The sequence below is a fragment of the Phaethon lepturus genome, unplaced genomic scaffold (genome assembly GCF_000687285.1).
Source record: "Phaethon lepturus isolate BGI_N335 unplaced genomic scaffold, ASM68728v1 scaffold37853, whole genome shotgun sequence".
In the NCBI taxonomy this organism is placed as follows: domain Eukaryota; kingdom Metazoa; phylum Chordata; class Aves; order Phaethontiformes; family Phaethontidae; genus Phaethon; species Phaethon lepturus.
Genome location: NW_010529012.1, coordinates 5154 through 19598, shown reverse-complemented (window position 1 = coordinate 19598; position 14445 = coordinate 5154). Strand labels below are relative to the sequence as shown.

Below are 14445 nucleotides of genomic sequence, written 5' to 3'. Positions count from 1 at the left end.
CAGTATTTCACTTCAATCTAATACCAGTTTAAGTCAGAACGAAGTTTATCTAAATACCAACACTAAGAGCTTTAAAGTCATTTCTGCAAATTTAATAACAAAATTTGGATATAGTCATATACATATCCCACTTTTTATATTTTCATATTTATTCAGCCCTCTATAGCCGATTCCTAAATAAAAAATAGTTTAGGCACCTTTAAAACCAATTTATTTTACAAATCTCATTTATACATTAGTCAGAAATTCTTTTAGTAAAAAGTATGTAAGTATGAAAGTTAAAAAAAATCGTTTAAAATATAGCTTTTTAATAAAATCCAACATGCTTTAAACAGACGTTTCACATATTCTCATTAAGCTTTTTCCATAAGGCACATGTGTAGACATTTCAAAGAAGCAGTTAATTATAACTTATCAAATCTTTACAACGTTTATAAAACTCCATCTTTGGAAAAGCATACAATGAATAATATACAAACATACACGACACACTGCAAATTTCAGACCGAACTGTAAATGAAATCTTTATGCATACTACCCAGATCTTAGTGGCTTGCCTCCACTGGGGAATACACTGTTACTGGATGCAAGGTAGTTTTAAGACTACTCTGCACAAATGTACTTTTTTGTAAAAAAAGCCTAAAAGTTCCAGGGTAAACAATTCACCCAATTAATTTTTAAAACTGTTTCTAGTACAAATTATTTAATACCCCAAATGCAAAAGGCAAGGAAAGTATTAAGTTGCTACCGGGTATTTCATGAGTGGAAAAAGTATAGCTTTCCGAGCAAAACTCAGAGGGGAATAAAAGTTGTCTTTTAAAGTGTACAGTGGTCCTGTTCTTAATTTTAATCTAGGGTTTTTAATTTACCCTAGACAGGATGAGAAGCATTTAATCACAGCATCCCTTTAAAAAGGAAAAAAAAAGTTGGTTAAGATACTTGTTATTTTCTTTATATACATATCAACTATTACGTATTTAAAATTAAAAACATTACCTAAACTAAAGACAAAAATCAACAGTTTATCAGATGGAGGATCTTAACAGCCATCGTTATGTTGAGTACGTCTACAGCACCAGCTAAAGCAAAGGCTCAAGCCCACTCTGAAGCTCAGGTCTGCCCATATTGTCTAAGTCTTCCACACTGTTTACATTCAGGCACATGCTAAAACGCAGACACAGTGTTAAAAATTGTTCTGCAGCACGCTCGGTGGCTTAGCAAAGGTCAAAGCCTTATTTCTCAAAGGCCAGCCGGCACAGGCAGGGCTGAGGAGCACGCCAAATCCAGACAACCAGCAAAGCACAGGTGCTTTGAGGCCATGCCACATTTGGGTTAGACCATCACATTGCAAGGAAAAAAAACCCACCAAAAACCCACAGGCTGCAGGGTTTAAGATTTGTGTACTAATGGTGCAGGATGGAGAGCTGGCTCAGCCTCAAGGTTTGTAAGATCTGAAGGAGCCTATTTCTTCAACCAACAACAAACTTTTCTGAATGTTTTACTCCGATCACTCACTTTAGTCTCCTTCATTTTTACTTTTCTCAAAAACGTAACAACTAATATTAAGGAGTGGAATTTGTATTCTGTTGTTAGTCAGCGTGAAAAATGAAGGAAAATGCTATCATGTCACCGTATGCATGTTGTTTGTTGTTGGGTTTTTTGATTGTTTTTTGCCATGCCAGCAGGAGAGCCATGATTCATTTAAAAAAACACCCTCACAAACAAGTAAATTGTTGTTAAGAGTAAATCATTAACAGAGCTACATCAAGTAATGATAATTTTGTTGAAATCAAAATAAATGCATACTTTAAACAAATTACATAATACTGTTCTCTGGCTCTTAATGTGGTTTAGATCACTATACAAGAAATTTATGATAGCATTCCACATAAGCACATAATTCAATAATCCCTGAAGACTGTACTACTAAAAGCAGCCTGTGTAAAATTCAGTTCTTTGACTCATAAAATCTAATAGACAAATAAAACGGAAGAAATTAAGTGATGCATATAAACTAATGTTTTTCTGCCCAGAACTTGAAATACTGTCGGTAGGGCAGAAAAGACCAGAGCTCAACCTGTTTTCTATGCAGAGCAGAACATTAAAAAGAAACAAAAAAAAGGAATGACCCTACTGAGACTGTCACATAGCCACAGGAACTATAAGAATTCAGAATACTACTTTTGAATCGGTTAGCTTGAGAAGTCAGAAATAATAAGATGACAATTTGAAGCCTGAGTTCCATTAAAGTACTTGATCCATTGCAATTATCAACTATTATCTTCAAAAAAAAAACACCACCACAAAAAAAAAGCTTAATCCTTCCTAGATCAAATATGAAGCTTTAAAAAAAATAAAAATCTTTATACAGATGTTTTTGCCGAAGTTACAGAAACACCACAGGAAGATTTCAGATGAAAGGGGTAGACAACATTTTGTATTCTTTTTTCCCTCCACTTCTACTACAGAAAACCTCATTAAGTAATATATAGACACGGAAACACTTAAATTTAAAAAAAAAAAAACCCACACTGCTGAAAGACCAGACTGCATTTTACATGAAACATTATATAAAAAAAATAGGTTCTTCCATTTGTTTACTTGCATGTGGTTTCACTATGTGTTTGGCTAGCTTTCATTCTCTTTTTGTACACACAAGAGTAAAAAAAAAAAAAAGAGAGAGAAACTTGCCAAAATGAAAATTAACATGAAGCATTGCCTTTGCCTCTCCTAAAAATGATGGAGGAATTCAGAAGCAGACTCAGCAGCTGAAGCTACGCTTGTTTGCTTTTAACTAAGACCTCAGACCCATCTCTTTAATTTTAGTACTGGAAAAGTCACTATTGAATCAATGTATTTTTAAATCACTGGAGAATTTAAACAAAACTTCAATGTATTTTCAGTGATGAAAAAGAATTACTAGCACTTATTTTTTATTTAAAGCTTATATTAAGCATTACTTTGAGTTCAACTATGTAATTTTCTAAAAGTTAAAAGGGAGGAAGTTATGTTTTTTCACATACTGAATATTAAATTAGTATTAATAGAAGTTATTAAATAAATAACTCCCCCCTTCCTAGCATAAAGATAACTTCCATCTTAACAAAAGTCTGTTATTATGCAGACTCACCTTGCAAAAGGGATATATGACAGACTATACCTGAAAAAAAGAGAGGAAAAAAGTACATTTGACAGAGTGTTCATGTCTCTCGTAGAACCCAATTATGTTACTTTAGTCCAGCAGTAATAAAAGCAACCTGTTGTAACAAAACTAAACAAGATTACCTACTCAATTTAATGCTTACCTGAGAAAAGATGACACATTTGGACAAGAACTAAACGTACTGCCAAGGATTTCCTGGTTTACTCTTTCCTTGGTTTATATATAATTTGTAGCTTCCGTTGCATGTAAATTTAAAAAAAGCCTATTTACTATCACTATATTCAAGAGGAATGGAGATTTCTGGGAAAACGGTATTCTTCAAGATGACAGAGACAACTTTTTCCAGTTTAAAAGACAATATAGATTACTATGCAAATATACATCTAATCATATTATTTATGCAACTCTAAATACAGACATATGCTGTAGTATGAATAAAACGCCACAACTGTGACAGTCAAACAGCTGATAATTCTTTGCTTCTCACAAGCCTCATGCCCAGCCTGATCAAGCTCTAGGACACCTAACAAATGTGAAGCTGTCTGCTGTAAACATGCAGAACATAGTTTGAGGTCTTCCCCCTGTTTAGTATCAAGAATTTACCTGGGCCCAGCATGATGCCCAACAGTCCCTATCCTGAACAAATGGCTATTTGTCCTCAAATCCAAGTTCAGTATAGACACTGTGTATTCAGGCCAAGTTCAAACAAGAACTGTGGTCACCCTGGATCACTTAAGAATTAGTACCAAGTAATTCACCTGGGACAAGGAGACTGAGTACATTCAGTTGTAGCTCCATGGAGATAGCAGTAACTTCCAAAACTTCTGCCAGGCTTGCAAGCATTCACCTATCTGTGCTCACACATTTCCAAGCCTAGCTTTGAGCCCATCTGGACGTTCATCATAGTAGCTGTTGCACAAAGTTTACCCTCTCACACCCACCCACTCTTTACCCAGTGCCACTAAATATTCTTGGGGCAGGACACACTCTGTGAAAATGTTTTTTAGTTTCTTCCACTTCACAAATGAAAATTTAGTTAAAACTCAAAAAAGAGGGGGATAATCAGAAGTAGGGCATATGAATACACAGTTACTTTCAAAACAGAGAAAAGGCATGAGAATTTTTTTGCATATATATTCCTTTCATAATGCTTCAAATTAAGTTCACACATTACAGAATATACTTAAAATTACCATTTTTGCAAGGCAACTGCATATAGATTCTGCTCAAGTTATACAACCTAGTTTAGAAAAACAGATTGAGGCTAGCATTTCAGCACACTTGCATTATGCGAAGCGTATATATATAGGTTTATAAACATGCCAGTGTAGGGGCAAAGAGAAGAAATTAAAATGAATTTTAAGATCTTACCAGGTCATTGCCAAGAACTGCAATATGCAGAATAACATCGCCAAACCTTTTTTGTTCCACTAAGTAAAAATAAAGCAAATATTGCAAGTTAGTTCATTTTGCACCAGTCTATACTATAAACAACTAGAACTGTCTGTTCAGTCAACAATTAAGTTAACCGACAATGCCTAAATTTCCTTGTCTTAATTTGCTACTCCTTTCCACTTTAACAACTTTCCATTCATTTTATCTGTCACTCCGTGACATTCATCATGCCATGAAAACCTTCTCTAGCTTTGAAAACACTTAGCATCAAAGCTAACTCTTTCACTTTCATTCATGATACTGTACTTCTGCAAATATGGAAGTTCACTTTAGCTACATATTTACTTCTAACATAACTACAGCCAGTTTTTCAGTCAAGATGCCTGAAGGTACTTGTTCTGTCTCTCTTCCTTTGTCTTAATCAGTTTAATATTCTGTACCAATGGTTTCTGAAAACTACTACATATTCTCTGATATTCTCTGACACAAGTACACATCACTAAGATGAAAGTATAGTTTAACTTGCTTTTCTTAATTCTTAATCCAGAGGTCCGCAGACTGAACCTGATGCTCTAGATTTTGTATTGTCATCTATATCACATGCAGATGCATTTGCTTTCTAGGTAGCAGGGTCATCACCTAAACTCAACTTGCAGTTGATAACACAAATACCACAAACACAAGCTCATCTTTCCTTTACAACTGAGCTGTATGTTAAAGCCATAATACAATTAATAAACTAACCAACCTAGATTACTCTTTAGAGGAAAAAAGGATTCTCACCCAGAATACAGCACACAGAGTCAATACCAGGAAAAGCTGGGGGCAGATGAAAGGAGAGACAAAAAAAAGGAAACAAATGAATACTTAGTTATTGTATTTGCTTTGTTGTGTTATTTGTTTTCATGTTTTCAATGGGTAATCAGCATTTTCAGAATTGACTCATGAAACATCAGCACCAAAGGCTGTCACACAGTGATTATATGCTGAACTCCATGTAAAGTGATGTTTTCCAAAGTACAGTATGATGTGCTCCATGGCCAGGAGGGCTGGGACAAGTCTTAGAGAAAGAAGAGGCAGGAACTGACTTGAGGAACCAGGAAGAGTGTAACCAGGTCTGTGTAGCCTTATGTATTCGCTCTATTACAGGGTGGGCTTAGCTGATAAAGCTTGTTTGAAAGCAACCAATAGAACTGCTATTCTATTATTTCAGTACATAGTATCATTTTGGATCCAGTAGTCATAACATCAATGTCTGACAAGAAAGGTATGTGCATTGCTATGAACAACCTATTATAAAAACAACCATTCACAATTAACATTATTTGGCAAACACAGGCTCTGCTTCTTCCGACAGTGTTTTTTCATCTTCTGACAGCAATGAAGAGCCCACTAGGGAGCAGTTGCCCCATACACAGTGAAAAAGCTCACATGAAGCTTTATTCAAGCTACTTATACATCTTTGATGGAACATTACAATGATATGGTTTACTATGCCAAATTAATCATACCATTTGTGTAAACGTAACCATCACTTTGAACTTTTCCACTAAACCTCACCTGGCTCCTTCCATTTGTCATTACACATAGTAGAACAGAATGAAACTCTAATTTTCACTGTTGTGTTAAAAAATTTCACTGTTGTGAAAAAAATTTTCAGTGTTGTGTTATTCAAAGAAATAAAAATAACAGACTCATTTACAACAGTCTGTTGTAAAAATAAGACTCATACAACAACAGTCACATTTGTGACTCCTGAGTTGCCTAAATTCTAGCTTTGTGTAGAATGGGGACGAAAACAGCCGAATACATCAAAAGTTTTCTAAACTTTACAATTTTTCCAGTTTTCCTCTGTATTACTGAAATTTTCCATCCTAACGGTGTTAGCTCTCATCCAATGTTCCTGCTAATAATAATGCTAATCTAATGATGAAACCTTTCATTCCCTCTTTTCCTAACCTTGTTGGTAGCTTCTCTGCATAGGTAGGTAGGTCTGTGATATTTTTTCTACTCTCTGTTCTCTTCCCATTTCCCTGACATGTCTTGTTTCTACAGCCTTCAAAGCAAGTTATTTTCTTTGTCACCATGTCGGAGCAGAGTGGATAATAGGATCATCAGAGCAGATAATTTTTGTGCTGGCTGTTTTAGTGCCTGGCTTAAGCCCTCAGCTTGACCAGAAAAAGCCCACAGCTGTAAAGTGTTGGAGAATTCATGCTCAGCAAACACAAACTCTAGAGAATTGGAGATATTGGACATTTTTACTGCAGACCTATGAAACATAACTTTCCTACGACTTGTAACTTGGTATTATTTCGAAGAGATGGCAAAAAGTCACCTCTTTAACAAAGCTCAGACTCCAAGCAAGGATCAAGTTGCTTCTCAAATGACGTAACTCTTTTTTTCACGTGAGTGTGTGAGTGAAAGAATATACAACCCATATGACAGCCATCTGGAAAGAATTCATGAAGGGTTTCTTATCCCCATCAGCTGTAATCAACTAGAAAAGCTGTATGATAGCGAGAACAGGACAGCCAACTATATTTGAAAAATAAAAGTGGAAACAAATAATAAGGAACAAGAGAGAAAATAAGTACAAAACAGAGAAGCAGCAAGGGCAGAAACTTGTTTTCAAGTACCTAATACAGAGTTTTGAGATAGGAGATCTGAGACTGGGGACAGGGCTGCTTTTTCCATCCACCTGGAAGAAGAAATGATGGTCATGGAAGTAAAGGAGCCATGGACCTCACAACAGAGAAGCGTGAAGCTAAACATGTGGCTTCCCAGACTTTGGGGAGAGAAATTAATTTTCTCCATTGCTTTGAAAGTGATGAACCACTAAGCTACACAGAGCTGCAGCCAACAAACAACTGTCAAGCTAGACTTGGTGACCACTGACTTTTCACGATACTGAAAAGTCTCTCTCTAGCCTTGTTCTTGAAGATAATGTTTTAGAAAATAAATTAAAAATAATCAATGGAATATTAGCATTTAGTAAGAAATATTTAGTAAAGAACATTTTACTCCAAATGATTAATTATATAAAAAAAAGGCAACAAAAACACAGGCTCGTAGAAAGGAGTCGGATAATCGTTATGATATACAGAGCTAATCAACTTGACTATTATTACTCAGTACAAAGAAAAGGTGGACTGAGAAAGTAAAGCCTCAAGTTTACCTTTGAGGCTAAAGGAAAACTTCTTAGCAAAAGGAAATAAAGATAGTATATTTACCAACATCACAACTGTAGCTATTAATCTTTTTGGCTCAAACATTGCTTTCAATTGCTTCAGTGGCCCCATCAGGAAACATGTACTAATAGGAGGGGAAAAAAAAAAGGGATGGTAAATCACTTTTAAATAAATCTTTGTAAAAGACAATAGGTAATTAACAAGTTTTCCAACAGTTAGATGACTACAAAGGCTTTAAAAAGGCATTTCAGTGTTTAGCAACAGAGACCTGCTAGAATTAAAGTTGAAATACTCCATGAATTTCGTCCTGGAAACAGCTTATGTATTGAGTCACCCTTGGTCATGGAATTCTTCCCAAAACATTACCACTTATAGCAGAGGGTTGTCACATTGAAGTCTAGAGGACTTCATGTTGTGACTGTTCTAAGAACTGACTTGCCAAAAGAATGCAAAGAATACAAAGACCAAACTTCTGTAGAAAATTTCTATTTAACAATAAACTTCTTACCCAGGCAGCATGCAAGTAGCTACAATCAAGATTACAGGGAAGCTCTAACTCTTTGCCAAAACTCAGCAAGCAAAAAAAGAAAGTAAAAGTTCAGTAGTTTGTATGAAATCCTCCTGCCGCCTTCTACTCTGTAGCTAACTTGAAGGGAGAATGAAAACCATCAGCAACATTATGCTGTACCTGTTCATGCAAAGAAATGCAATGTGAACTAAGAATTCACAACCGTAAGAATAATTATCTGGCTTCAAATATTCTGAGATGAGACTCTTCCTTCCCTGTCATTGCAGCCATTCTGCTTTGTAGAAAATACAAAAATGTAGTGAGCGAGCGAGAATGCCTGTAACCTTGTGGTGGTCTGAATGCTTTACTACAGAGCAGGAAACTAGTTTAACTCCTTTTCTAGTTAATATTTATTTATATGAAATGAAACAATCAGTAGCAGGGAAGAGTTTGGTAGAGCTCCCTCCTGAAACTAGTCATAAAAGATGCATGCTTCACCAGGCTTAAGATTGAAAAAATAAGGGAATCCACATCCCAAGCAGTGAACAGAACCCATGATCTCCCAGACAAATGTTTGAGCCCAAGTTGCTGATGTTCCCCTACCAGCAACTTTGTGTATACATCCCCTTCTCTTCACTCTTTTTTCTTCTTTAAGTTGCACAGACAGACCTCAAAAGTCCATATTAAATGGGAGGGGGGCAGGAAAAGTTTTCTCAATTCAATAAAAAAAATGTTTTAAACTCACTGCAATCCAAACTAACTTTTTCTCAGTACGTTTTAATCTCAGCTGCTGGGACATAAAATTAAATTACGACAAAAAAAGGGACCTGAAGAATTAGAATAAAAAATGAGTTAATTAGTGGAAGGATAGGGATGATGAAAATATGGCAGTAAAAATGAAGGAGGTTCAGGCTGCATAAAGCAGGCAGAAAAGACATAGAAAGCAAAATGCATTGATGCTAGCCTGATTAGCATTGAAGAACAGACATCACAAGGGCTTCTCCAAAGATGTGGGAGAATCCATAGGGAGCAGAAAGGCTGGAAAAAAAATATTCTAGAGGTCCTCCACTTACACAGGATATTTCTTATACACAACACATTCTGTAGAAGATACACTCATCATCCCAGAGAAGAATCAAATGAGTATCATTGTTTTCATGTTTGTGGCTAGAAAATTATAGTAGAAACAGGCCAGACAGGACTATTTAGTAAGAGTGGTAACTGCATTTGTTTTAAATGCAGACTTGCAAACAAACCTGAAAAAGTTTAAATTTCCTTGTCAGTTTGGGACTTCCTTGTCATTTCCTACTGTTCATAGAACACAGTTGCCTGTTGTTTATATCAAAAAGGACTACTGATGGGGAAAGGGGCCTCTTTTTACTTCTAATTTTAGTTGGAGTCCAGACTAAAATTTTTCAGTGTTTTCTTAAAAGAAATACCAGTCTGTAAAAGCTTTCGTTTTAGTTCACTGACCGTTAGACTTTATTAGTACCAAGTTTCTAAAATGCTAATTTAATTTGAAGCAGTGAAAACACCCAAAATACTAGGTTAAAAAAACCCAAACAAATAAAAAAAACAACAACAAAGAATAAAGAGTAAGGTAAGGGAGAGAAAGGGAAATACTAATTTTTGCCTACTTCCAATATTAACTTTTTGTCTTATTTTAATATGAGATGGAGTAGTTACACAAATGAGAGACTCAATTCCAGTATAAATATCTTTGTTCTCTAAAAAATTTCTTGAAGTAGTACACCATCACATTTCTCAAACATTAACGTCACATTGCCTGAGTTTTAACAAATTAACAATGCTTTAACTCAAGAGTTAAGTGACTTGACTGAAGTCACAAAGTCCATGAAAGTCAAGACCAGACTCCATGGGTTCCAAGTCCCACGACCATGCTTCAACTATGCTAAGACAGTAAGAGAGTGAGGACAAACAGAAACTGAAAATACTTTATTGACATTAAGTTGTTTCTTACATGTCTTTCAAACAGTGAAAGAAAAGTTTTAGATCCTAGGAGGTCTCTTCTAGAAACCCTTTAAAGACTGTTACAGGGAACACTGCAAAGAACCAAGCACAGCGTGTAAAATATACTATGAGCGATTTCTAGATTCTGTCTGGCCTTACAGTCAAAATGAGGATTTCCTGAGCCTCTCCTTTGTCAAAGATTTTTTCCTCCAAACAGGATGATCTCTATGTTAAAAGCAAAAAGCTCCTTCCAGTAACAAAGCATCCACACAGCAGCCAGACTAGTTTGCCCCTGAAACTGAGATACCTGGCAGAAGGACTTAGCTGTAAAAAGTACAAAACATTCAGCCAGCAATTTGTTATTCATACTTCAGATAGCAGTTGTGATGTGTCTACAAAACAATCACGTAAAACATTACAATGGGGCAATAACAAGTGAATAACTAATATTCATGAATTATTAATCTCAAAACTGTAAGACAAACAAGATTTTATATTAGCATTTCAATACGAAAACAACATTGTTTACACACAACATAACCAGACACCATTTTAGAGTAAAAGCAAATGGAAATGTTGATGAAAAGGAGGATACTTGTCTAATAACAATAATTAAGAGATCATACCTGGCTAATGCAGCAATATTTCCCAGGGTGTAAAACACTGCAAAAAGTTTGATCCCCTTTGGGAGCCATAGCAATGCTGTTCCCTATAAAAGATAGGTTATTCAAACGTTTTTAATTAGTTAATTTATTTATATTTTATAGTCTATAAATATATTTTCAAACTACAAAAAATGTCAATTTTACATACACTAGCAGAGTATACTGTTCTCAGATTTGTAGTAATGTTCAGCTTACTTCTACTGCCACCTACAGACAAAATAATGTATTGATTTACTATATTTCACAGTATTTTTACAAGTAGGCAATGCCTATTTATATCGTTTATAACATTTACTTGTACCATTTATATTTTATTTGTGACACTTTCAGTTTTGTTACAATGCCCCACCATACATCATACATGTCTGCACACAAAGGAAAAAAATATAAAGCCACACTAACATCCACCATCTCCTTTTTCCTCCAATCAACCATCTGCACTCGTAGTCTAGATATGCACTGGGGCTGAATAGAAATATTTTAGAACTCTTACTTCTAGACATCTCTTATTTCCACTAAACACAAAAAAATCCAAAGCCTTCTGCTGATCACAGTCCCTATGATGATCAGGGAGAAATAGAGCCTAAATTAGAAGCAAAACATGTTTTTTTAAAGTTTGTTTTTTTAACTCCTCTTCTTTTTTTTTTTTAAAGCTGTGATGTGGACACTGTGTCCTGCCAAAAAAAAAAGTAACTATATTCTACCCAATTGCAATTTCAGTGGAAATTTGTGGTGTCAGTTTGCAGTCCACAGTACAAGCAACCATGGAAAGCTGCAAAGAAGAGTGTAATTGTTTCTACAAGGAAAGCTGATGAACACTTTGCAAAGACTAAAGGAAAAACACCACCTGCAGTTTTGGCCAGCCAAATAAATATACAAAAAAATCCATAATCTGAAGCAGAAGAAGATGGAGCTGCCAGTTCTCAGCTTCATGTGGCAAAGCTTAGCTGGAGAGCTGTCTACAAGATTCGAGGTCCACAAACACACTATTCAGAGTTTTGACTCTTACCGAGCTCAAGATAACTCAAGGAAACTTCAGGAAACCAATATCCTAAAGCCTTTTATGTGTTGTTTCATAGTTTCACACCATGGGATATAGAATAGGCACACAAATTAAACACTAAAAAAATTGCAGCAAAAAGAGTGACGTTAAACTGTCCAGAAATAGGTGTAAAAGCACAAATGTGGAGCGTACTAAAATCTGTGATTATACTGGTTAAATATTACTTGCGAAAAAAATGGAGGGGGGGGAGGGAGTCCACCAAAGAATGCTTAAGCAACCCTAAAAAAGGGATATTCCAAACCAATGTTGAGCTCCCTCTCCAGAGCTTACTTCTTCTCTAACACAAGCATGTGGCCAGAGCTTGTGTCACTGTACTTGACAGATGCCAACATGAAGAATGCCACTCTCCAGTTCCTTTATTGAGCTAATCACCACTTAAATAAGACCTCTCATAGCTAAGACCAGCAATTGTTCTGGTTTACCTCTGGGTCCCAGGGAGTCTAACAAACTGCAAGTTTTGATAAAGAGCCAGAAGCTTCCACCTGCAGGAGAATTCAGTGAGTGGCTATCTCTAAGTGAATGCCTCAAACTATCAACAGGTTGCTCCTCCACAGCTTCTTCCTGTCATTATGTAAGTCTCCTGTGTTTAAGAACTTTTCATGCTAAATGAAAGAGCAAAATGAAATGGCAAAACCAGAAACTAATAAACACAGGGAAAGTTTCTCCATCCTACCACCAGAATGCATTACAAGTCAAGGCAATCTGCCTGACAGTCTTGGCAAAAACTGCAAATGTCATCCACACACGTTAGCCAAAGGCTGCTGACTAGCTCACATCAGAAGTCATGCTCTGTGAAGACCTAACATACTACTTCACAATGAAAAAAAAAAAAAGAACTAAAGGAAAGAAAAAGAGCAAAACCAGCAGTCTGGATACTTCCCCAATGTTATTTCACCTGCTTCTGGGACTTTCCATGCAGATGAAGAATTGCTTTGTACTGCAAGTTACTTGTGCCAGCTTTTGATAGACCAAATCAATTAACAGATCTCAACTTTTAACCGCAGGCTGGAGCCTCCTGCCAACACCTCAAGTTCAAGAACGAACAAATGATTTGCTGGCTGTAAGATCAACAGGAGTGCATCAGGTTTTTCAAGTGTCAACGTGCTACCACAGTCATCACCTATTGACTTGTGAGTGTGACAGGTTATACTGGTGGTTTCTTCAGCCTTTAAAAACCCTTCAAGCTTCTGCCTCCTTTTCTCCTTTTATTGGAGAGAATAAAAATGAGTACACACTGAAAAACAGAAAAAGCTCTTTCCTAGAACACCCGTCACAAATCTAAATTAAAAATATAGCATATTTGTCAGTGTTCAAACCTTTTAGTAAGAAATGTTATTACACTACAATAAAAATGATCTCTGCTCTGAATGGAAGAAAGGTGGTCAAAATCATCATTTATGGAACCACAGCTCCCACACGCTAATTATACATTTAATGTCCAGTTAAATTTATGGATAGAAAATTTAGGATACAGGATAAAGCAAACACAGAATCACTTTACTTACAAGAATAGAACACACAATGCCGGCGACAAAACATATGGCAAACCATCTGACACGAGTACCAAGGCTGAGTGTTGAGGCATCGAGGACCTTAATGGGAGGGAAAAAAATATTACAAATCCAGTTTTGAACAATCCAAAGGACATTTTTTTCTTTATTATTCAAGTCCTTAACTTCAAACAAAATATTTTTCGAGACAGAAGCAGTTATTTTACCTTGCTGAACAGTTGCTTGCATATTAATTACTTCAGTTTAAGAAATTATGTTAGCAATTTGGAAACATATTTCCAAAAGAAACAAAAGATATATAAAGGTATATCCTGGCACTCAAGCAATACTGGTCCTCTTTCAAACACTTTCTTTTCACCATACAATTACAATTGAAAATTCTCACAGTTGTACCAAAGCAGAATGAATGGACCTTCTAGCAGTTTGCAGAGGAACATATCTATTTGTGCAGCACTGTATGTTCCTGCAGACATTACTAACCTTTCCTGTTACTAGACAGAATCCAATGTACATATTAGCACAAGTATCCACTGCAAGCATTATGATTCCACCTCAGTTACTGTTCCTTACAGGGTGAAGGTGTAGGCCGTTTAACACAGCTTGTCCCATCAGACAGCTAACTTGCTGAAAGGGATCTTTTTACTTCCTGCTTCTCCAGTGTGACTCCAGAACCTGTAAGACCCCTTCATGAGCTGAGCTAGCTGACACAACTCACAAAGCAGGGAGAGAACTAGTGTTTCTTCTATTCTGATGACTTGGTCCTATGCTAGACTAATGAGCCAAACCAGCTCAGCAAGGCGTCAGAAAAGTGGTGGGGCTGATATAAGGAAAGAGGCAGGGCCACACAGCTGGCAGAAGAACAGCCCCTTTCAGCAGCAGTGATGGGTTAGATATGCTCAGCTCATCTCTCCACCCATGCTATAAGAACAATGTATTTCAGCTTACTCCAGGTCACTAAAATTAATAGACCAGTTTAGAATA

At 36.2% G+C, this 14445-nt stretch overlaps 1 protein-coding gene across 1 annotated transcript; it reads right to left on the bottom strand.

The window, feature by feature from the left end:
* Positions 1-291: 291 nt before the first annotated feature.
* LOC104618275 (vesicle transport protein SFT2A-like) lies at positions 292-13541 on the bottom strand. The gene is made up of 7 exons (XM_010283824.1): positions 13459-13541; positions 10852-10934; positions 7789-7870; positions 5342-5377; positions 4535-4593; positions 3131-3160; positions 292-905 (listed from the first exon to the last, which is right to left on the bottom strand). Exons 3-7 carry the CDS (start codon positions 7855-7857, stop codon positions 866-868), a joined length of 234 nt encoding a protein of 77 aa, XP_010282126.1. The 5' UTR covers positions 7858-7870; positions 10852-10934; positions 13459-13541; the 3' UTR covers positions 292-865.
* Between the last annotated feature and the right edge of the window lie 904 nt (positions 13542-14445).

Bases quoted from the DNA above. Each gene is read 5' to 3' on its own strand.
- LOC104618275 (XM_010283824.1), bottom strand. From the start codon at position 7,857: ATGGGGCCACTGAAGCAATTGAAAGCAATGTTTGAGCCAAAAAGATTA. The intron at 4,594-5,341 runs GTGAGAATCCTT...ATTTTTACTTAG, and splicing joins CTCTGTGTGCTGTATTCTGG to TGGAACAAAAAAGGTTTGGC. The intron at 906-3,130 runs GTGAGTCTGCAT...TCCTTTTTAAAG, and splicing joins TCATATATCCCTTTTGCAAG to GGATGCTGTGATTAAATGCT.